This window comes from Eleutherodactylus coqui, chromosome 1 (genome assembly GCF_035609145.1).
Source record: "Eleutherodactylus coqui strain aEleCoq1 chromosome 1, aEleCoq1.hap1, whole genome shotgun sequence".
Lineage (NCBI taxonomy): Eukaryota > Metazoa > Chordata > Amphibia > Anura > Eleutherodactylidae > Eleutherodactylus > Eleutherodactylus coqui.
The window spans coordinates 496,731,676-496,754,356 of NC_089837.1; the positions used below are offsets into that span (position 1 = coordinate 496,731,676).

The following is a 22,681-nucleotide window of genomic DNA, read 5'->3' on the forward strand; positions in this document are numbered from 1 at the left end:
GTGCTGTATCAGGTTTGCTAGCAGCAAAAGACAAACCAACATTATGGTTGAACCGATGTTGAAAATGATCTTCTACCTCGAGTTCGTCAAGGAGAAAAGGCTCCATTCTCAGGACTGCTTGGTACTGACTGTGAAGTTGATCCTCTAGTTGTCCACTATCAGAACATAGCAGGCCAGAAGAGCTTGAATGTGGGACTTAGTCCACCGTAGTATGCTGGCCGTGTCTGACGTGGTAATGCAGGTTTTTCACACTAAAGACCAGTAAGCCATCATGGGCCTTGGCAACTGATGAGGAAAAAAAAAAAAACACATGGGGAAGCATTTTATTTCTGCACTGTTACACTTGAACAGGACTGACCTGTAGCTCCAGCGCTGCAAGGCAACAGCGTTAAACACAGAAACCCCATGCTGTTCTTAGTTATGGCCAAATGATTACCGAGCCTCCACGTAATCTGGGAACGGAGACTGCAGCTCCTATGTTCCTGTATGCAGGGTGTACGGGGGCTTAAATTGATGGCCAACTATGTGATGATGAGGGAAGTGAGGTGGAAAACTACTTAGTGCAGGTATGAAGCCTGGACGTCAGGATGATACTTTCCAGAGAGATTTGTGCAGTTGCTGATGCATTTTGATACAACTGGCCAACAAAGCATATACAATAGTTGCGTTGATTTCTTATAGACTTACTCTCAAGGCTCCTTAAGAGGAGGTTGGCCTGTTTGAGGAGTTTCTCAGGGCTGCAGATTGCAGTGTAGAGAAGTCTTAAGAAGATGCAGGTGGTCGCTGGTCGAGGAGAAGGGGCCTTGAAATATGCAGTAAGTAGGAGGACGTCACTCCCCATATCACATGCAATCTGGTAGACGTGAAGCATTAGGCCTAAATTAATGATGGCTTCGGGAAGAGGCAGTGCTCTGGTCTGGAATCTGCAGCTCATGTTGTGACATCTATGGTTCGCTATATTACCTCTCCCCGCTGCTGTCGAACATTAAGACAAGGATAGGAAGTTTCTTCTTAGGTGGCTCTATTGTTAAGCCCCCTGCAGATAGCAAGCAAGGTCGCTTGATGGGAGTGGCGAGTGCTCCTGATCTATGATAAGGGAGTGGGGAAGGGATGCTGCATACTTACCTCCGTGGTTGTCCACCTCTGGTATATAGATAGGTAACTCCGAGTCCAGCAGGGTTACCACTCCGGTGTTCCTTCCCCTTGTGAAGGGAGGACCAGGAATTATGGCACTGGATGACCCCATGGCTGGTGGGTTACAGGAGAGTTAGTGCTTCGTTGAGCCACCTTTTCTTCTGTGAGGTAGGGAAGAGAATAGTGGGTTTATGGCCTAAGCTGTACCCCCTCCTGGGTGGGGTAACAAGAAGATAATTCCATTCTGTATTCCCAGCCTAGGAGAAAACATAAAACAATGGACCTGCTGAGGTCTGCCTCCTACGGACACCAAGCTAAAACCGATTAGCTCAGTGCCTGCAGGAGGAGCACGGCTGGTGGGGAGGAAGTAACACTTTTTGTACTTTGTGTCGCCGCCTAGTGGCAGCAGCTTTACCCCAAGGTCTTGCTGTGTCCAATAACACGGAAGAGAAAACAAGGCTTTGTTTTTCTGGTAAGGAAAGAATGTCCTAACTCCACACCAGCAAAACATCTCTACATCCTTGACATCTTGTCCAGATTCTATAACCTCTACAGCAAATGGCCATCCGATTGTGGAGGGAACCAACCGCATCTACAGGAGCGCCTCAGAACCATTAACGTAAGGCTTACATGGGCGCTTACCACGTCTAGTGCCTCAGAACCATCAACGTAAAGCTTACACGGGCACTTACCAGGTCTGCGCTTGATGCTGCTTCTCTTTGTGTTGCTTTAAATCTTTCAAAGCCTCCCTGTGTCTCTTCTCAGCTTTTTCATTATTTACAGCCACTGCCTTTTTACTTGCCTTCAAATCAGGCTCCTTGGAGTGAAGAAAAAACATACAGCGAGGTAATGAGCCAAGAATGACATAAAGAACAACAGGGGGTATGCAGTACAGTCATAAACCACTACTTAGTTAAAAGATATCTCCTATCCAAAGTATAGGCATAACTACGCTCGGCAGGGGGCTCACCACCGAGATCCTCACCAACTCTAAGAACGGGGGTCACTGTCTGTTCTAATCTATACTCCCACTCACAGCGATGTCAGACTGAATAGAGCGCTGCTGCTGCTCCTCCATTCATTTCAGTGGGGCTGACAGAAATTGCCAGGCACTTGTACTCTATCTCCGGCAATCCCAAAGAATAGAGCAATCTAGTCTTCCATACAGGAAGGGGAGAATTCAGTAAGCCCACAGTGAGGATGAGGGACACCGCATCCCCATTTTCGGGATCGGTGGGGGTCTCAGTTGTGACCCCCCCCCCCCCCCACAGATCTAAAAGCTATTCCCCATCCCATGTATAAGAGGTTAACTTTACATTTTGGGATAACCCCTTTAAAGGCAATCTGTCACATTTTCTGACCCTTCTGAATTACTTACTACTTGTATTCACCATGAAATAAGAATTCCGAATTATCTTTATTGTAACTCAGGACTGTGTTGTTACTCTCATTCCTCATGGAAATTTATGAATGGATTGACACCTGGGTGCTACTAGTTGGGGGGAGTGCTCCTTTACAGCAACACTGTCCAATCAGTGCTAACAGTGAGGCGGTGTAGAAACATGCCCCTTTGGCAAGGACAATAGTAACACCCAGTGTGACCGTGAATGCGAGTCTCGTCAGGTGCATAATCACATTGCTATAGAATGACCACCAGGGGGAGCCAAATGTCTTCGCTCTGCACTAGAGCAACTTGTAAAAAGGCAAATATTGCTGTTTTTTAGGATGTATACTAATATATTTAAAAGGGAACCGGTCACCTTCTATGAGCACCATAAACTAAGTTATGGTGCTTATAGGACAGGTCCTGCAGAGTGTAGGAATGTAATTCTTATACTTACCCGGCTCTCCGTTCCCTCGCCGTCACCCCAGGAAGTCGGCACTTTGCCTATTAGCGTGGATCTTTTCATTTAGCCGATGCTTGCACACTCCACTGCTCTCTGTGGAAGTGCATGCACGGGCTGAATAAAAGAAAAAGTCATGCTTATAGACAGAGTACCAAATTCCTGGTGTGGCAGCGTGGGAACGGAGAGCCGGGTAAGTAAAAAGTACACCCCTGGATTTAGTATGACCTATCCTATAAGCACCATAACTAAGATTATGGTGCTTACGGGAGGTCAGATTCCCTTTAAAACAGTTGTGCCAAGACCATCACCACTGATCATAAGGCGTATTAGTGCGTAGAACATCATAGACTGGAGTCCAACGCTCCGGACCCCCTCTATGACCTACGATGGAAAGCAGTTCAGTTGGAGCAGCTCCCCTAGTGGCAAACCTTGTACTAGCCAGGTATTACAGGACAGCCATTTATATGAAGGTCAGTGCTGTAATACTACATTTTCCCTGCAGCGGACGTATACGGCTGACCACTACACCGCCTAGCAAAATCAGTCGATTGTTGGGAGTCCCAAAAGCAGGACCCTGCGTTCTCAGAGGGGTTATACGAGTTTGCAGAACCCCTTCAATGATGGGAAAATCCCTTCTAGACCATCAGGTGTTGAATTAATGGAATTCAATGATAATATACCCCTCAAATGCACATCAGAGGTACACTTTAAATGAAGTTTCCGCATAGACTTAATTAGGATTGGCCCTAATCTGTTGTGAACGTTCTCATAGCTTGCTTTAAGGAAGTCACACGGCATCAGATGGTAATTAGCTCAATACTCTTGGAATAAATTATGGATAAATCTAATAAAACAAAAGTTGTCTTTCATTCTTGCACCCGGAGCGAGATGTGACAAATTAATCCCTTGTCTGCAAAAACAGGATTTACCCAAAGCCTAGAAGCAGGAGGATTACAAGGTAAGGTTCTTAGGTGGCTTAAGTAGCTGCTTCTGTGGGATCAGTGATGAAATAAGAAACAGAAAGCGAAGGTAGAGAACCCGGGCGCTGCAGACTATTGCAGAACTACAGTAACCAGCACGGTCAGGAGAGGCTAGAGCTTCTGATGATCGGCCTTATGTGATGACTGCAATGTCTACGTCTGAGCGTCTCTGTAACATCCTTCATATTCCAAATGATGGAAACCGGCTTATACAAAACACAAAGCTACCAATTTAAAGGGATACCAAAACTTAAAGGGATTTTCCATTCAAATACTACTCAGGATAAGCCATCAATAGTTGATCGTCTAGGATCCACCGCTCGGGACCCCGGCAGGTCAGCTGATTGAGCGCCGATAGTCAGCATCCCAATATACAGAAATTGTCGCGGAAGCAGTTGGCTCCGATCCCATGTCATGGCTGGTACCTGTAATTGCAGGTGTAGCTGTTACTCATTTTAATGCAATTACAAGTGCCAGCCACTACATGGGGGTTGGAGCTAAATGATTCTGCTCTGATCCCTATGTATTATGGCGCTAACAGTGGGAGCCCAATCAGCCAGGGTCTAGAGCGGTGGATCCCAGCCAATCAACTATTGATGGTTTATCCTGAGGATAGGTTATCAATAATATTTCCTTGGAAAACCCCCTAAAAAGTCAACATAATTATAATAAGTGCTACTAATGTCAGTCACACGTGTATGTAAATGTATCTGGAGGGTGCAAGAACTAAAGGTAAGTAAAGGCCCATTTACACGTAACGATCATTACTCAAAATTAATTCAAATGACTGATAATTGTTGCATGTAAATGCAGGCATCCTGCAGTTTTCGCTTGAACGATGATTTTAAGGTGAACTTAAAATCCATCATTCAGCTAATGAGAGATAAAGCACACTTATCTCCAGTCGGTAGATAACATTGTAATCTGCCGGCAGCCGTGTCGAGAACAATGCAGCTGTTTGCAGAGCCCTGCGTGTGACCAATCAGATGCCAAGCTGTGCAAACAGCTCCTGGAGGTCCTTTTACATGCAAATGAAGATGAAGTGTTAATGGCCATTAACACTTTATGCAAACAGATCGCAAAATCTTTCGTTTGAAATATTATCTTTGCGCGTAAATGGGCCTTTACATAAAGCAGCGTGCTTGAGGACAGGACTCCATTTTAGCTATCGCATAGTGACTCTCTCCAGCCCAAATTGGCTAATAACAGAGGACAATAGATTACAGTCGACAGGACGCCGAAAAGACATTTATAGACTTTAGGGTCAGTGTCGTACATTTTCTTTGGCCTGTCTGTGTCCTTCTCCGATGGCGCTGAGTGTGGACAGATAGATTTTTTCCAAGGCTTGGAGCTTCTCGGCCTGGGCGGCTTCCCACTTGGCTCTCAGGTCTTCTGCCACTTGCTGAAGCTGCTGATCTCTTCTTTCCTTAACATCTTGGCGGATCTGCTGAGCGATGAACTTCTCCTGCTCTCGGACCTGGAGAGATCACAAGCCAATTAGCAGCATCAGAGGGTAAACCGTGACAGAACAAAGTTTGAGAGTAGAAGAGAACCCCATCTATAGATGCTCCTAGACCGAACAATTCTAGTTTTCTAAAAAAAAAAAAAAAAAAAAAAAAAAAAGAAGTGTCTGAACAAAAGCCAACAGCGAATGAGAATCGTTCACTTTTCGTTCGACGTTTATTTTCTGAAGGCATAAAAATCATCCCGCGCGACCGAAATACGCAACGATGAATATACACTGGGCAAAAAGACGCCTATGGGAGCTGGACGAAGGAAGGAAGGGAGGGGGAGGCATTATAGCAGAACTAATGCTACAAAAGCTTACAGGTACCCCTATGTAGGCATTGGCAGGCATCCTGAGAACTTTTGCTAGCGAGGGGTTTCCGGGGTGAGAGATAGAATTTTATTAAAAATTACGCTCACGGTCGTGTGAATGGGCGAGAAGACGATGGCTGTGATAGCGGAAAAATGTCCATTCATGCCAATAAACCGCGTGGACGAGAAAACGTAAAACCGCCTACGCTCATGTGAAAGAGCTCTAATAGTGACAGAGGATTTCTCCATTATATACCTAGCTATCCATGAAATATGGAATATGTGGGTTTTTAAATACCCCTTTTTCAATGCGCGCCAAAGAAGATTAGACCTTTTAGTATAATTTGGGTTATAGTGCCTCAGGCAAATTGTGAATAGTCACGTACCAGAACTGTTCTTGGGCCGCTCTCACACAGGCGGTGTTTTATAGCGTTTTAGTGGGCGTTTCAAATGCTGTACTGAACCTCCATTGATTTTATTTTAGTGTATTTCAACGTTTTTACTGTGCCACATCACCCATCGCAATAATGGGGTGCGTTAAAAACACTGAACATGTTGAACGTGTTTATAAAATGCTATTCCAAAATGCCTGTGAGAGCCTGGCCTTTGTGGGGCCGCTGTTCACTGGTTAGCAAAGCTAGAAGCCTCAATTCAAAAACTAGTACCCCCGAAAACCAGTTAGAGCTTTTCATTGAAAGCGTTGTACCAGAATTAAAGGGGTATTCTGGTTGTGAAGCGAATTCGGAAAGATTCCAGATATAGAAGGTGTTTGCGCCACGTTTATGCCCAGCTGGTTGTGGGTATAAATCGAACAGTCATTACCTTGTTATCCTCTCCTCAGTTTCTGATGGTTTGCCACATCACCATTTTCCAAGATGGCCACCGCATTCCAGCTTTAAAAACTACACTTCACATAATTCCCTGCTCTGTACTTTCTTCCTGTGCATTTTCCCACTAAGCGCTGCCCTGCTATTGGTCAGCAATCCGGTCCCGAGAGCTCAATAGGAAAAAAAAAAAAGAAGAAAAAAAACAGTTCCTACTGAGCATGCCCGACCTGTACCACTGTCTACAGGACGTATCCAGGGTAACGTGGGAAGACACACTTCAGATGTGTCGGGAGAAGGTAATGGTTTAAAGCCCTTTTAAACGTGATGAGTATCAGGCAAGCGGTGCCCGACACTTCCCCATGTATCCTCGCTCCGTGCTGTTACCAAGAAGCGAATATCGCTGGATAGCTCATAGGCGGCCAAGCAGGGTGGCGGGCGGCTGCAGGAGACTTTGCAAAAAAGAGTATCCTTTTAAGTATCCACAGGATAGGTGAGAAGTCTGATCAGTGGGGGACTCACCACTAAGACCCCCATGGATCCTAAGAATGGTGGACCCATGTCTCCCTCTTCTCGTTACTGCAGGGTTGCTTCTCCTACCGATAGGGACTTCAAATGGAGTGATGACTGCGCAAGCACGACCGCTGCTCCAGGAGTTTGAATAGGGTTGATTGAAATAGCAAACACTCAGATTTGTTCCGCAGTCCCTCTGAAGATGACCGGAGCTCCATGTATGACCACTGCTCTGTTCAACCTCCTTCTCACTGTAGGGATTGCAGAAAGCCTGCAATGGAGGAGGAGAGGGGGACACGGGACCCCCATTCTTGGGATCACTTGGGGTCTCAACAGTAAGACACCCACCGATTAGACTTTTCTCACATCTTGTGGATGCTGATTCTGGTAAATGCACTTTAAATATCTTTATCCTGCCCCCCCCCCCCCCATAAGCTCTATGACTTGGGGTCCTTTTACACAAGCTGAGTTTCGTTAGAACAAGCGAGTGACATCACCGCTAACTCGCTCGCTCTCGTGCAGCCTATATATACGGGCAGATACATCGTTGGCTCCTTCAAATGTGAACCGTTCAGTCTTTCACACTCGCTGACTGAGCGATAGCTGTTTAAGGGCTCGTTCACATGGGTGTAATGTCACCTCGTATTACACACGCGTAATATTCTGCAGGTAATACATGGTGAGGGGAGGCAGTGAAAGTCAATGGACTTTCACTGTTCCATGCACACCAACGTGTAGAAGTAAATCACAGCATGCTCTATTTCTCTGTGTAGCTGTGAGCCGCAAACCTACCATGTTTCCCCAAAAATAAGACCCTGTGTTTATTAATTTTTGCCCCAAAAGAGGCACAGGGTCTTATTTTCGGGGGATGTCTCATCATACTTACCTAGCAGGCACCGTCTGGGTCCCTCCCACTGGTATCTGGAGCTCCAGTGCTTTTTCTTCAGTCCTGAGCCACCAACAGAGGATCGCTTGCTGGTAACGGGGTTTGTAAACCCCGCCTCCAGCAACCGATGGCTCTGATTGGTTCTCGAGCGCCGCGGCTCAGCCAATCAATGCAGTGCTTGAAGAACCAATCACAGCCATCGAATTGGACCAATCAATGCAGTGCTCGAAGAAATAATCACAGCCATCGCAATGGACCAATGCGATGGCTGTGATTGGTTCTTCATGCGCTGCATTGATTGGCTGAACCGCGGCGCTCGAGAACCAGAGCCATTGCTTGCTGGAGGTGGGGTAAATAAACCCTGTTACCAGCAAATGATCTTCTTGCAAGAGCAATGGAGCTCTCGAGACAAGCAGGAGGTAATTTATTGCCTTTTTAAAAATTATTCTTATGTAGTGTAGCTAGGCCTTATTTTAGGGGTAGGTCTTACTTTTGGGTACACACGGTAGTATGGGCAGTGTACAATACAATGTCCATATGCAATGCATTGCGTATGAGCAGCATTTCCATACACATCACCCCCTCAGAATAGGACTGGGAATAAAAAAAAAAAAGGAAGAAGAAGAAGAAGTGTCACAGGACGCAGCCCATACAGGGTCTCTGCCGGCTCCTGCCAGCAAAGAGTCTGGCTGCTAACGTGCAAAACACCCTTTACGCATACGCCCGTGTGAATGAGCCCATAACCAAACAATAGGTGAGCGAGCCAACGATGGTTTTCATGACTGCAGAAAATGAACAACAATCGAAAAGAATGATCATCGCTCGGTCGTTGGCTGTGTTTTGACCGAAAGATTGTGGTTCACTTTTGCTCATTTGAACGCTGAACGACTGTCTACACCGGATCTATACTGCAGACTCACCTGCTGTAGGCGCAGCTTCCTCCTCCGCTCCCGTTCTTGCTGTAGTATTGAAGCCTCTTCGTTCGGGCTCAGCCTCAGGGCGCTCGTTGTGGCCACTTTCCGCTTCATGTTTTCGCTGCACATCAGACATCGGCACCAAGGGCTGTAAAATTTTAGACATTAGGTTCCTCATTTATCAAAACTGTCTAACAGTAAGACGGTCCTTGTTGCTCATAGCAACCAATCACGGCGCAGCTTTCATCTTACCATAGCAGTTTCAGAAATGAAAGCTGTGCTGTGATTGGTTGCTATGGGCAACAAGGACAGTCTTAGGCCCAATGTCCATGGGCAGGTTTGATTTGGGGAAGAACCGCAAATCAAGCCATCCATAGATACACACGGGCGTCCGCAATTGAAATAAAGCACCCAGATTTGATTTGCGGTCCGGAAAAAAATAAAATAAAGTTGCAGCATGCTCCCTTTTCCCTGCAGATCCCGCACAGGCGGCTTCCTGCGGATTTCACGGGAAAGCAGGAGTTTAAAAAAAAAAAAAAAAAACTCCACTGCGCATATGCGGCGGCGTGCTGGACAGCACTTGCGCACATCAGCAGGGAAGTACAGAGAAGAGTAGAATCCCGCCGTGTCCTCGGTCGCGGTCAGGGTCGGATTCTGCTGCGGGCTACCACATATGGAATCCAATCCGCCCGTGGACATGAGGCCACAACATTCCCAGTATACACGTAAATATATCCAACACCAGGCAATTATCTAATTACAGGGCGATTATCTCGCTAGGAAACGCAAATATTCCTCAAGGCCTGTGCAAGGGTGGCTCACACAGGTGTATGATTACTGCATATTCCGCGTGCGCTGTATGCCCTGCGATACGCTGTAATTCCCAGGCAATCAATTACATTGCCTCACGCAGTTCCGCTCACATTAGCGTATTGGAATTGCGTAATACACGAGCGTAAGAAAGAACACAGCACGTTCTATTCTGCCGCGTATATACGCATGATAGAGCCATTGTTCCTTATGGGCTCATATATACGCATGCCCATACACCATTACATTCGCGACGGCGCAGGAAATATAAACAAGAGGGAAAATAAGTCATGCGCAGTACAATTTCGCTACCATACGTGGCACTATGACGGCTCTAACGCGGTAAAACGCTCCGTGACCCATGCAGCGTTGTACACTAACGGCCGTGTGAGCGCCACCTAAGGCCGCGCCCACATCTGCGCTGAGACCGCCATTTGAAGGTTTTATCAGAAGGATTCAGCAGAAAATAAGTAACGCGGGACTTTTTTTGTTCGGTAAAACGCCAATCAGCTGAACGGACCCCCCTATAGTCAACGGGCGCGTTCAGATAGTCATAAGACGGATCCGTTCGGCCTTTCGTGCTTCCATAAACGCAGGACGTGAAAGCAGCAGAATTTCTGTCAGATTCTGTATGAAAAAAAATGACCTGAATGAAGATTTTGGCGCAGATTTATGAAGACTGTCTAACACAATCTGTCTTTGTTGCCCATAGCAACCAATCACAGCGCAGTTTTCATCCCACCTCAGAAGGAAGAGGAATGGAAGTGGTGCCGTGATTGGTTGCTATGGGCAACAAAGACAGTTATTGTTTTAGACCGTTTTATGCTACCCCATAATATATGTCTATTGAACCATCACACCTCTCAACAACACAGACCGTACCGTGACGCCAAGGCGCGACCGCCACATATACGCAGTGTGTGGTTGTTTGTGAATGCTGACAAATGGGATCATTTAACCCCTTCAAGGCCCAAGATGTACATGTAAGTCCGAGCTGCGCAGAGTTAATACGGTGCGGCTGCAGAAGCCGAGCTAGCTCTCTCTCTCTAATTATATATATAGGCTGTACAAGCCACGATCAGCGTTCACGTAGATCGCTCTCGTTAGCCTTTCCATATTCACTACATACTTGGGCAGCAAGACAACGGGCCCTTCTGTGTTTTTTTTTTTTGCGCATGTAATTACACTGAGTGTATACATGTACAAAAACCCGCAGGACGGGCCGAAATATGCAGGGTGATGCCAAAACCCGGATAGGCTGCGCGAACGAGCCCGTAGGATGCTTTCATGCGGGACGGAAGCGCCAGCACAGCTGAAATCTGCCCGCAATTCCACATCAAAGTCCGCAGTTGCCCAGAGTTAGGCCGCATGCACATGGGCGGATTTGAATTGCAGAATCCACAGCGGGCATCTGCCCCCGGATTCCGCAGGAAGTACTGCCCATAGCATGCTACGGCAAAGTGATTGTTCATGCACATGGAAATTAATTGCAATTTCCGCTCACAGAGGAAGACAAAAAAATTTAAATAAATAATTTTAAAAAATTTTAAAATTGCAGCATGCTCTATTTTTCTGCGGCCCCGCACGGACGGCTTCCATTGCAGTCAATGGAAGCCGTCCGCCCTTGCGCAAATAACCTTGTGGAAGGGTCACAGGACCTGCGCCGAACCATCTGCAGTAAAGAAAAAGACGACAGGTACGCAGGGTTCCCGGCCGTGGCCAGGACCAGACTCCGCATGCCGGCGGGCCTTAGGGGTTCCATATAGTATGGTACATGTAACAGGCTGCACGTGGCCCACTCCCCTATACAGTGGGGGAAAAACAGTATTTAGTCAGATCCCAATTGTACAAGTTCTAACCTGTAATTGACCCATAGGTAGACCTCAACTATGAGAGACGACATGAGAAAACACATCCAGATATTCACATTGTCTGATTTTTAACGAATTTGCAAATTATGGTGGAAAATAAGTATTTGGTCAATAACAAAAATTCACCTCAATACTTTGTTATATATCCTTTATTGGCAATGACAGAGGCCAAACGTTTTCTGTAAGTCCTCACAAGGTTGGCACACACTGTGGCTGGTATGTTGGCCCATTCCTCCATGCAGATCTCCTCAAGAGCAGTGATGTTTTGGGGCCGTCGCTGGGCAACACGGACTTTCAACTCCATCCAAAGGTTTTCTATAGGGTTGAGATCTGTAGAATGTTAGGCCACTCCAGGACCTTGAAATGCTTCTTACGAAGCCACTCCTTCGTTGCCCTGGCGGTGTGCTTGGAATCATTGTCATGCTGAAAGACCCAGCCACGTTTTATCTTCAGTGCCCTTGCTGATGGAAGGAGGTTTGCACTCAATCTCACGATACATGGCCCCATTCATTCTTTCATGTATATGGATCAGTTGTCGTGGTAACAGCCCCAAAGCATGATGTTGGCGACCCCATGCTTCACAGTAAGTATGGTGCTCTTTGGATGCAACTCAGCATTCTTTCTCCTCCAAACACGCCGAGTTGTGTTTCTGCTAAACAGTTCTACTTTGGTTTCATCTGACCATATGACATTCTCCCAATACTCTTCTGGATCACCCAAATGCTCTCTGGCAAACGTCAGTCGGCCCCGGACATGTACTGGCTTAAGCAGGAGGACACGTCTGGCACTGCAGGATCTGAGTCCCTGGCGGCGTAGTGTGTTACTGATGGTGGCCCTTGTTACGTTGGTCCCAGCTCTCTGCATTCACTAGGTTCCCCTGTGTGGTTCTGGGATTTTTGCTCACCGTCCTTGTGATCATTTTGACCCCACAGGGTGAGATCTTGCGTGGAGCCCCAGATCGAGGGAGATTATAAGTGGTCTTGTATCTCTTCCATTCTCTAATTATTGCTCCCACAGTTGATTTCTTCACACCAAGCTGCTTGCCTATTGCACATTCATTCTTCCCAGTCTGGTGCAGGGCTACAATTTTGTTTCTGGTGTCCTTCGACAGCTCTTCGGTCTTCACCATAGTGGAGTTTGGAGTGTGACTGCTTGAGGTTGTGGACTGGTGTCTGCTAGAGATGAGCGAGCATACTCGCTAAGGCAAACTACTCGAGTGAGTACCTGCCCGCTCGTCGGTGAGTTGCGGGAGTGAGTAGGGAGGAGTGGGGGGTGGGAGAGAGAGATCTCCCCTCCGTTCCTCCCTGCTCTCCCCCGCCGCTCCCCGTCGGCACCCGAATCTTTAGAGATGAGCGGGCAGGTACTCGAATAAGGCACTACTCGCTCGAGTAGTTTGCCTTAGCGAGTATGCTCGCTCATCTCCAGTGTCTTTTATACTGATAAGGTCAAACAGGTGCCATTACTACAGGTAATGAGTGGAGGACAGAGGAGCCTCTTACAGAAGAAGTTACAGGTCTGTGAGACCCAGAAATCTTGCTTGTTTGTAGGAGACCAAATACTTATTTTCCACCATCATTTGCAAATACATTTGTTAAAAATCATACAATGTGATTTTCTGGATGTGTTTCCTCATGTTGTCTCTCCTAGTTGAGGTCTGCCTACGATGTCAATTACAGGCCTCTCATCTTTTTAAGTGGGAGAACTTGTACAATTGGTATCTATCTGACTAAATACTTTTTTTCCCCACTGTAGTTATGACCTACGCACTGTTTGGAAAAGCAGAAGGGTCCAGGGTAAAAATCCCTAAGAGTCCCGTGTAACAGAATCCTGGGATACGGATGTTTTTAGGCCTCATGTCCACGGGGAAAATCGGGCCCGCTACGGATTCTCCATGTAGAATCTGCAGCGGGTCCCTCCTGCCCCGCGGACATGAGCGCCGAAAAGGAGAATAAATGAGAATAAACTTACCTCCCACCCGCTCCGTTTCTTCTCTTCGCCGCGGCGTCATCTTCTCTCGTCGCGGCCGGATCTTCATTCTTCGGCCCGGCGGATGTGCACGATGACGTCGGTGACGTGCCCCGCGCATGCGCCGGTCCGAAGCAAAATTATCCGGCCGCGGCTGAGAGAAGATGGCGCGGCGCCGAAGAGAAGAAACGGAGCGGGTAAGTAAAATCTGATTTTTGTGTCCCGCGGATCCGGACGGCTTCCATAGGCTTCAATAGAAGCCCGCGGGAGCCGTCCCCGCGGGAGACCCGCAGGAAAATGGAGCATGGCCCAGATTTTTTCATGCTCCATTTTTTTTTAAATCACTTTTATTGACGATCCGCGGGTATTTATGTACCCGCGGGTGGTCAATGCATCCCTATGGGGTGCGGATCCGCATGCAGGAAATCCGCTGCGGATCCTAAATCCTATTTTCCCCGTGGACATGAGCCCTTAGTGCCTTTTTTCACACATAATTAAGGTCAGCATTTTTCGTAGAGGCCTCTCTACAGAAGAGAAAAAAATGTAACGCGGGCTTTAATGTAACAGCCTGGCCAGGTTTACGGGGAATCCTATTTGCTGCAGCAGTCATGCGGCGTTCTATATACTCATATACACTTCACCCCCCTGCCCCCCACGTATTTATTTTACTCTAAAAACCCAATTACGGGGGCGTTCACACAGCAGATTAGCAGTAGTTTTTACCCTTTCAATGGAATAGAAGGGGTGAAATCTGCTGCAGACCCTCACCCCACTGTTTACACGTAACCATGGTAACCACTACAGGAACGACCACATGCATTACTAAGACCTCACGCACACGGGCGGATTTTTGCTGCGGAACCCAGAGCGGGCGTCCGCAGCAATAACCCTCCACAGCAGGCTCTGGGAAAATGTTCCTTCATGCACACGAGCGAAGACCAATGGTGGTCTCCACTCGCGGATGGAAAATAAATACATTACAACATGCTCCATTTTCCCACACGGACGATTTCCGTTGAAGTCAATGGAGGCCATCCGACCCGTGGTCCTTCTGCGGGAAAAAGAAGATTTAAAAAGTACAGAGAAGCTAGAAGAAGAGCGGTCCACTGGGACGCCGGCGAAGAAGGCCGCTTCACACACAGGTATGCAGGGTCATCATCCGCGGTCAGGGTCGGATTCCGTGCGGGATTCCGCAGGCGGAATCCAGACCTGCCGAGTGCATGAGGCCCAACCTGAAGGTCCTTCTACACGGGCGATCACGGAGCCAGAAGGGTCCCCCAACGCTTATCACCCATCAACCAGCCAATGAGCAGGCGAACGCCCCGTTGTCAGAGCGTTGAGTCTCACGGAGAGATATACAGCCGGCTCATCGGGACAGACCATCGCTCGGCGCCATAAGACATCGCTCGGCTCGCACGGACGGATTAAGGCAGCGCTGACCAGCTGGCAAGTCGTCACATCAGCGGCTTCTGGTGCAGATCCGTAAGACAAGTCACCGGACAGAATCCAGATGTGTTTCTGCATGCGGACGCGGTCCATAGGCAGCGCTAAAAACCGCAAAGTGGATTCACGCCAGAAAACCGTAGATTTTGACGCAGGTTTTAGAGCGGGTCAGACGAAAAATCCCACCGTGTTAACAGCCTCCGGCTCCGTCCGCACGGCGCAGATTTGAAGTTCGCAATCAACATTTAGCAGAAAATCCACATCGAAAAATCGCACCGTTTAGTGCAGAATTCACCCCCTCATCTGAAAAGGGGAAATCTGCACAGAAAATCCACAGCAACCACGACTTCTGCGCAGTGGGCGGAGTGAAACCAACGGGCGCTGAGCCGGAACTGCGCTAAAGTTGCAGCAACAAATGCCCTGACTTGCATCCATTTCAAACCCTTGGCTCTAGAGCTGGTGAAGAACCACAAGTCCCAGCATGTTATTAGAGCTGCAGAGCATGCTGGGACTTGTAGTTGCAGAAAGCCTGGAGACCCGGATGGGTGCAGACAATAACAGGAGTGTTCCACAATGTAATGGACCTAAAAACAATGGAAGGTCTAATCTGCAGTTCCTATATCTGACCACAGGTGGAGCTATATAAATGTACGCAATGCACTGATAAGACCGGCTCGGCGTTGCATCTCCCGTACCTGCTTCCAGCCGCCGCTCAGCTGCTCTCCGCTCCCGTCCGCACATCACATCCACTAAACGGCTGTGTTCCTCTACAAGAACCGTCACTTCCGCTCTTCAAACAAGCCGCCAATGCCGAGCCAGACAGCGGGAAGCATGGAGCAACGCAGCGGGGGAGGAGCGCTCTAACGACTGCACGGGAGAAGAGGACAAGCCACGCCCACTTCATGCTCCAGGAGGTGGTCGTAGCGCCAGCATCACCATAGAGTTCACTAGCAATGAAACCATAGAGTTCAGCATTGCCGGCGAGAGTGCTCTGCGCATGCGCTTTATTAGCAGCGTACAAACTAATCTTGCTATCACTTTGGGCTTGTGTGTTGGGGTCTCAGTGATCTGTGGGCTGGGCGAGCGTGACATCGGACCGATATATAAGATTGCGTGTGAAGGTCGCATGTATTTTCAATAGGAAAAATTGAAAACCAGTGCGATTTCTTTCTTTAAAGGCGCCTTCACACTTGCGATCGCGATATCGCTGCGTTTTTTTAACGCAAATGTCAATAGGACTTTCTAATGTTAAGAAGCATTGCAAGTTGGCGCTTCTGCGATTTTTGTGCGACTGACATTTGCGTTAAAAAAAAACGCGGCGCCCCCTTCGGAGATTTCTGCAGACTTGCATCACAGTCGGGTGCGATGTGACTTTTAACACTGAAACTACTGGAAGCACTGGTGAGCTTTTCGCATGGGTGAAAAAGACGTGCGCCAATCACAAGTACACGGATGTGAAGCAGTGCGTTCAAGCAAGAACGCACCGCGCTCGAATCATAGGTTTAAAGTATGTTCACACTGCAGAACTGTCCATGTGAATTCCGCCCAAAAACAACACGTAAAAATCCATGTTTTTGACGCGTTTTTTGCCGTGGATCCGTACGCGGAGTGGGCAAAATTCTAGTTCGGAATTCTGACACAGAAACTAAAAAAGAAACAGGATGTTACTGCTTTTTAGTGTCGTTTCTTCATCGGAATTCTGTACCCAGATTTTGCCCATTGACAGGGTAAACTCCACGGGCGGGTCCGCGCCAAAAACAGAAGCAGAAAACCAGAGATTTTGAAGCCGTTTTTGAGGTGGAATTCAAGTGGAAATTTTCTTGGAGAATTCCACGGTGTGAATGAACCCTGCGGCCCCTCACACTACGGCCCCTCACGCTGCGGCCCCTCACGCTGCGGCCCTCACACTGCGGCCCCTCACACTGCGGCCCCTCACACTGCGGCCCCTCACGCTGCGACCCCTCACGCTGCGGCCCCTCACGCTGCAGCCCCTCACGCTGCGGCCCCTCACGCTGCGACCCCTCACGCTGCGACCCCTCACGCTGCGGCCCCTCACGCTGCGGCCCCTCACGCTGCGGCCCCTCACGCTGCGGCCCCTCACACACAAGCATTATAACGCCGCGTTTTACAGTGTTGAGAGCATCATTTTCCGCGTTTTTGTGAGCGTTTTACTGCCTATTATGTGCCGTGACAACGCAGGCAAAGTAAGCGGATGGCGTCGCCATTTTTCCCCCCTCCTGGTGGCACAGTCAGCAGTGTTTAAACCGCTCTCCACTGCATTTTTAACGCCATTCATTTCAATGGGCGATCCAGGGCGCCAAAAATGCGCTGAACGCCTGAAAATAAAACATACAGCGTCCTTTTTAGTGCGTGTTAGAAACGCTCGTCCGAGAAGCCCACATGAATAGAGGCTGCAGTGTTTTAAAAAACCGCCTATGTGAGAGAGGCCTGAGAGCGCCTTCACACTGGCAATCGCGATATCGCCGCAAGAAAATTATAGCACAACCGCATATGTGCTTATGCGATGTCTGAGCGTCAGCTCACGCATTGCGAAAAAAATTGCGCTATTTTATCGCCCATATGAAAACCGACCTAAGAGTTCCATATCGGTCTGAGAAATTCGAGATAGATATCGCGCTTGTAAAATTGCATTTTTACCTCGCGTGCGAATCGCATCGCGTTCCTGAACATGTGGTTTTCACGCTTGTTTTTTTCAATTGGAAATTCCCACGATCTTTGCACGTACGCGCAAGTGTGACACAAGTGCGATGTGGTTTTTAACTCACCCGAGTTTTCTGCCAAATTGTAGAAAAATAGTAATTTTTAAAAATCTTTTCTTGTGTGCAATTTTTTTCTTTGGTGGGTGGTAGCGCTGTTCAGGCAGTGCATACTATTAGTAGCGCATGTCTACTGATGTTTTCTCAGTTTTCGTAGTTTTTTAGTTGTAACTAGAGATGAGCGAACGTACTCGGCCACGCCCCTTTTTCACCCGAGCACCGCGATTTTCGAGTACTTCCGAACTCGGGCGAAAAGATTCGGGGGGCGCCGTGGGTGAGTGGGGGTTTGCAGCGGGGAGTGGGGGGGGGAGAGGGAGAGAGAGAGGGCCCCCCCTCTTCCCCGCTGCTACGCCCCGCTCCGCCACGCCTCCCGGCGCCCCCCGAATCTTTTCACCCGAGTATGGAAGTACTCGAAAATCGCGGTGCTCGATCGAGTAATTACTCAAAACGAGTACATTCGCTCATCTCTAGTTGTAACATTTTTAGGCTAGGGCGCTATATGGGGCTATGAATCCCGCCCCCATATCGCACTCCCCAATGTGAATTTTCCGAGGATGCAAGGTATTTTCCTGGTAAAACAGCCTTGCATCACTGCGGGGATGAAGGGATCCTCCATCACGGCTGCGGCAGAGGATCGCAGAGTTTCTCCCATTCCTTTTAATGGGTCAGGTGCCGCGAGAGCACGAAGAGTCAAAATCAGCTGCATATCGGCAGCTGATTTCCGCAGATGTCTCCCGCATAGCAGCGCATCGCATCGCGGTGCCATACGGGAAAACATCGCTCATGTGTATGACTCCATTCAAAAGAACGAGGTTCATATTTGTGCGTCTCGCAACGCACAAGTCTCGTGCGATTTGGTCGCCCGCGTGAAGTCAGTCTTAAGGCAGCGGTACGTTATTATGTCCGTTTAACTTGAGCTGTTTTTTTTCTTTTCGGCTTATACGCCGTTCTTTAAAAATAATGGCGCGTAGGAGGTAAAGTGTAGAGCAGACCTACGCAGTGCTTTGTTCCAGTAGTTCTGGTAGCGATTCCAAAAGTGCAACAGAGGCAGAAATTAATTCCGGCAGCGATGGCTCTAGTTTTAGCGCCAGCCCTACAGTAGGTGAAGCAGTTGTTAAGTCGTCAGGGCCGAGTCCTGCGGTGTCCCCCGCAATGTGGGATTCTGCAGATTTATTTCCCCCCAAAAAACCCAATTTGCAGCAACTCCGGGTGTAAATTCCCCCCTCCAAGACTTCTCCAGAGCAGCACCGGTCCTCTGGAATGTGCTACCAAAGGCTAACCAGGCAATTCAGGACTCGCAGAACTTCAGGCGTGCTCTGAAAACGCACCTCTTCAGGGAGGCATACCGCATTCCCTAAACAAACCCCTCTGTACTCCGCCTGATAACATGCTCCCTGACCTACTGACTGCAATCCCTGCTAGCCATCATAAACCGCCCCTGCAGTCATACTGTTTCTGCCGTCACACGGCTAAATGTCTGACCATTGTCTGTGTATAGCCTCCCTCACTCTGCACCTCACCATACAGTGCACATCTCCAGCCCCTTTACCTTCTGTATCCCCCCCATTATCTGTAGTATGTAAGCTCGTTGGAGCAGGACCCGCACCCCTATTGTCTCCATCAACTGATTACTATGTAACCGTGGTTCTGTAATGTTTGTATTTTGTCTTTCTGTATTCCCCCCTGTCTATGTAAGCGCTGCGGAATATGTTGGCGCTATACAAATAAAGATTATTATTATTACATGTGGACGGCACTAGTTTTGCCGCCTTTGATTTTTTAAATTTATTTATCAGTAATAAAGTTGTGGAATTAGTTGTTCAGCAGACGAATCTCTATGCTGGACAATTTATTGCAGAGCATCCCACCTCTGTCTATTGCAGACGGCGGACCCCCACAAGTGTCCCAGAAACATTTTTTGGGAATCATTTTGTTAACCCTTTCCAATCCAATTTTGGATTCAGGGTTTCCTAAAAGGCTTTCTCTTTTTGCTGTTATTCAACGGCGCCATCTGCTGGCTAAAGCCAGTGTGTGTGTGCCAGAGAGGCTCCGACAGCGGAGTGGCTGGCAATAGATGGCAAGAATACCCTGTCGGACATCTTCTGACATTGGAGCTGTACAAGCTTCAATCAGAATGTAGGAAGACGTCAGACAGTGGATTGGAAAGGGTTAATGGGTTTAGTGAAATAAATCTTCCATCCGCTCGTACTGGTCCACCAGGGCTGTGCATGTGACCCCCTGTATTACTGGCAGTTATACCCTGAACCCTCTTTAAAAGCTAACACGTTTCTTCCATGTAACTGACAATTCCCAAGTCCCCCCAAGAGATGACTTGCCTGTGATCGATTAATAAATGGAGCCCCCTAATCTCCGTGCTAAAAGAATCCTTTCAAAATTTCCATACCCCTGAGAAGAATCTGTCAGTTGATGAGTCCCTGATGAGCTTCAGGGCTCTAACTTGCGGAGCCGCACTCAATAGAGGCCACCGGGTGAAGGGGTGCGCTGAAGGCGCGAAGACTCTGCAGGTGAGGGGAGCGCTGTGTCTGCGGAAATCAGCTGCCCATATGCAGCAGATTTTGAATCAAAACCTGCACCGAGGTTGTGAATGTGGAAATGCTGCGGGATTTCCGTTACGTGTAAACGTACCCTTAAAGGGGTTGTCATGTTGTAAACTATTGATAGCCTATTTACAGGATAGGCCATCAATAGTAGAACAGCAGGAGTCTGCCGACCAAGTTCCTTAAGGCCCATTAAGACACAACGATTATCGCTTAAAATATATGACTTTTGAGCGATAATCGTTGTGTCATTTACAGCGCAAGATAATCACTCAAACGTTGAGCAATGACCTTGCGCTCTGAGGGGAGGATGCAGAAGACAAGCGGGGCGACTTGTCTTCTGCATCCAGCTGTTCCCCGCTCAGAGCGCCCGGCCACCTCGCTTGTCTTCTGCATCCAGCTGTTCCCCGCTCAGAGCGCCCGGCCACCTCGCTTGTCTTCTGCATCCAGCTGTTCCCTGCTCAGAACGCTCGGCTGTTATACAGCCTAGCGCTCCGAGAGGAGAATGCAGGAGACAAGCGGGGTGGCCGCGCTTGTCTTCTGCATCTCGCTGTCCTTTTCTCAGAGCACCCGGCTGTTATACCTCAGAGCGGAGGATGCAGAAGACAAGCGGGGTGGCCCCGCTTGTCTTCTGCATCCAACTGTTCCCCACCCCGAGCGCCCGGCTGTTATACAGCCGAACGCTTGGAGCGGAGGATGCTGAAGACAAGCAGGGTGTCCTCGCTTGTCTTCTGCATCCAGCTGTTCTCTGCACAGCTGTTATACAGCTGAGCGCGGTATGAAGAACAGAGCTGGACGACTGTGTTCTTCATACCCGGCTGTCATCAGGGAGCAGGATACAGATGAAACAATAGTACCAGCTGTATCCCTCTCTGAACCCCTGATAAAGCTCATCGTTGTCTTTCAGCATGCTGAAAGATCAGTGATCAGCGACTAGTTAACGATAACTGCACGATGTCAATGTAGTTAGACACAATGATAATCGCTCAAAAGACAGCTTTTGAGCGAATTTTGAGCGATAATCGTTGTGTCTAAATGGGCTTTTACTGATCAGCTGCTCACTGGGTTGATACATTCTTAAATTGAGCTAATTTGTGCAGGAAGCAGACAGCTCCGTTTTTATTGTAGTGGCCAGGCTTGGCTTTACACACAGAGGTCTCATTCACTTCAATGGGAATTTTATGTGTAATACCAAGGCTTGCCGCTGTACTGGGAATGGAGCTGTCTGCTTCCTGCAGAAATTAACTCAATAAACAAGCATGCTGACCCATGCTTGTTTGTTGATCACCGGCTGATCGGTAAGGATCTTGGGTGACAGAGCGCTGCTGATCTACTATTGATGACCTGTCCTGCGTGTCAACTGGAAAAACCTTTTAATGAATAGATTGGATACACTTAGACGGTTATCAATAGATGTTGTTATAAAATTATATATTAAAACTAAGTTAGACATTTTTAAATGATTAATATTGAAAACCGCCAGAAAACGTAAACTGGATGATATACATTTTCCAGCAGCAGGTGGCAGCAGAGGGCACATCTACTACCAGAGCATCTATAGGGCTGCATGGTGACTTTGGTTGTGCGACTAAAGATCGCAGTGTAGCCCAGCAATCTTGGATGTCACAGAAGTGAATGCGGTCGTATGGAGATTCACAAATAGCTGCGAGCGCAGAACGAACCCCCCCCCCCCCCAAAAAAAAAGATAGGTCCTGCAATCTTGCATTTCTCATTGTGTGTAAAAGGGCCCTTAGGGCTCCTTCACACGGGCGATAAAATCGTGCAAGATTTGTGCATTGCGAGACTCACAAATATGAAACCCATTCTTTTGAAACCAATGGGAGAACATCGCGATCCCCTGCTGCATCTGTGACGGCTGCAGCAGGGGATTCCTTCAGTGATCTTCTACCATTGATTTCAATGGGGAGGCCCCATTAGAAACAATGGGAAAACATAATGATCTCCTGTTGTGGCTGTCACAGGCACGGCAGGAGATTCCTTCAGCCCTGCTGAAATGGGAGGCTGTTTCCCTGTGAAAACACCTCGCATCCAGGGCTTTTCATAAGCATTGCGAGGGCGATATCAGGCGTGAATCATGGCCCGATATCACTCTCACCAGTGTGCAGGAGCCCTTAGAAATTCAGAAGTGACATAGAAGTTTTATTATGGCTCTCCTGGACTTGGCAGTGATAAACCTTTGGCTGCCTGCAGACAGCCGGTCGGATCCCGCTGCAAGAATTCTCGCAGCGGGACCCGACTCAAGCCCCTGCAGGGACCAGCGCGGCACTCACCTGCTCCTGCGGCTCTGTAATGTGCCGGCTGCCGCCCAGCCGGTGCATGC

At 48.3% G+C, this 22,681-nt stretch overlaps 1 protein-coding gene across 1 annotated transcript in view; it reads right to left on the bottom strand.

Moving 5' to 3' along the window:
• CEP295 (centrosomal protein 295) overlaps positions 1 to 15,839 on the bottom strand; it is a 63,988-nt gene extending 48,149 nt beyond the window's left edge. Inside the window, exons 1-4 of the mRNA XM_066586928.1 lie at positions 15,701 to 15,839; positions 8,923 to 9,064; positions 5,238 to 5,438; positions 1,827 to 1,951 (exon numbers count right to left, since the gene is read on the bottom strand). Coding sequence (XP_066443025.1) covers positions 1,827 to 1,951; positions 5,238 to 5,438; positions 8,923 to 9,045 — 449 coding nt within the window. The 5' untranslated portion in view covers positions 9,046 to 9,064; positions 15,701 to 15,839. The remainder of the gene's footprint in view (positions 1 to 1,826; positions 1,952 to 5,237; positions 5,439 to 8,922; positions 9,065 to 15,700) is intronic.
• Positions 15,840 to 22,681: the final 6,842 nt, after the last annotated feature.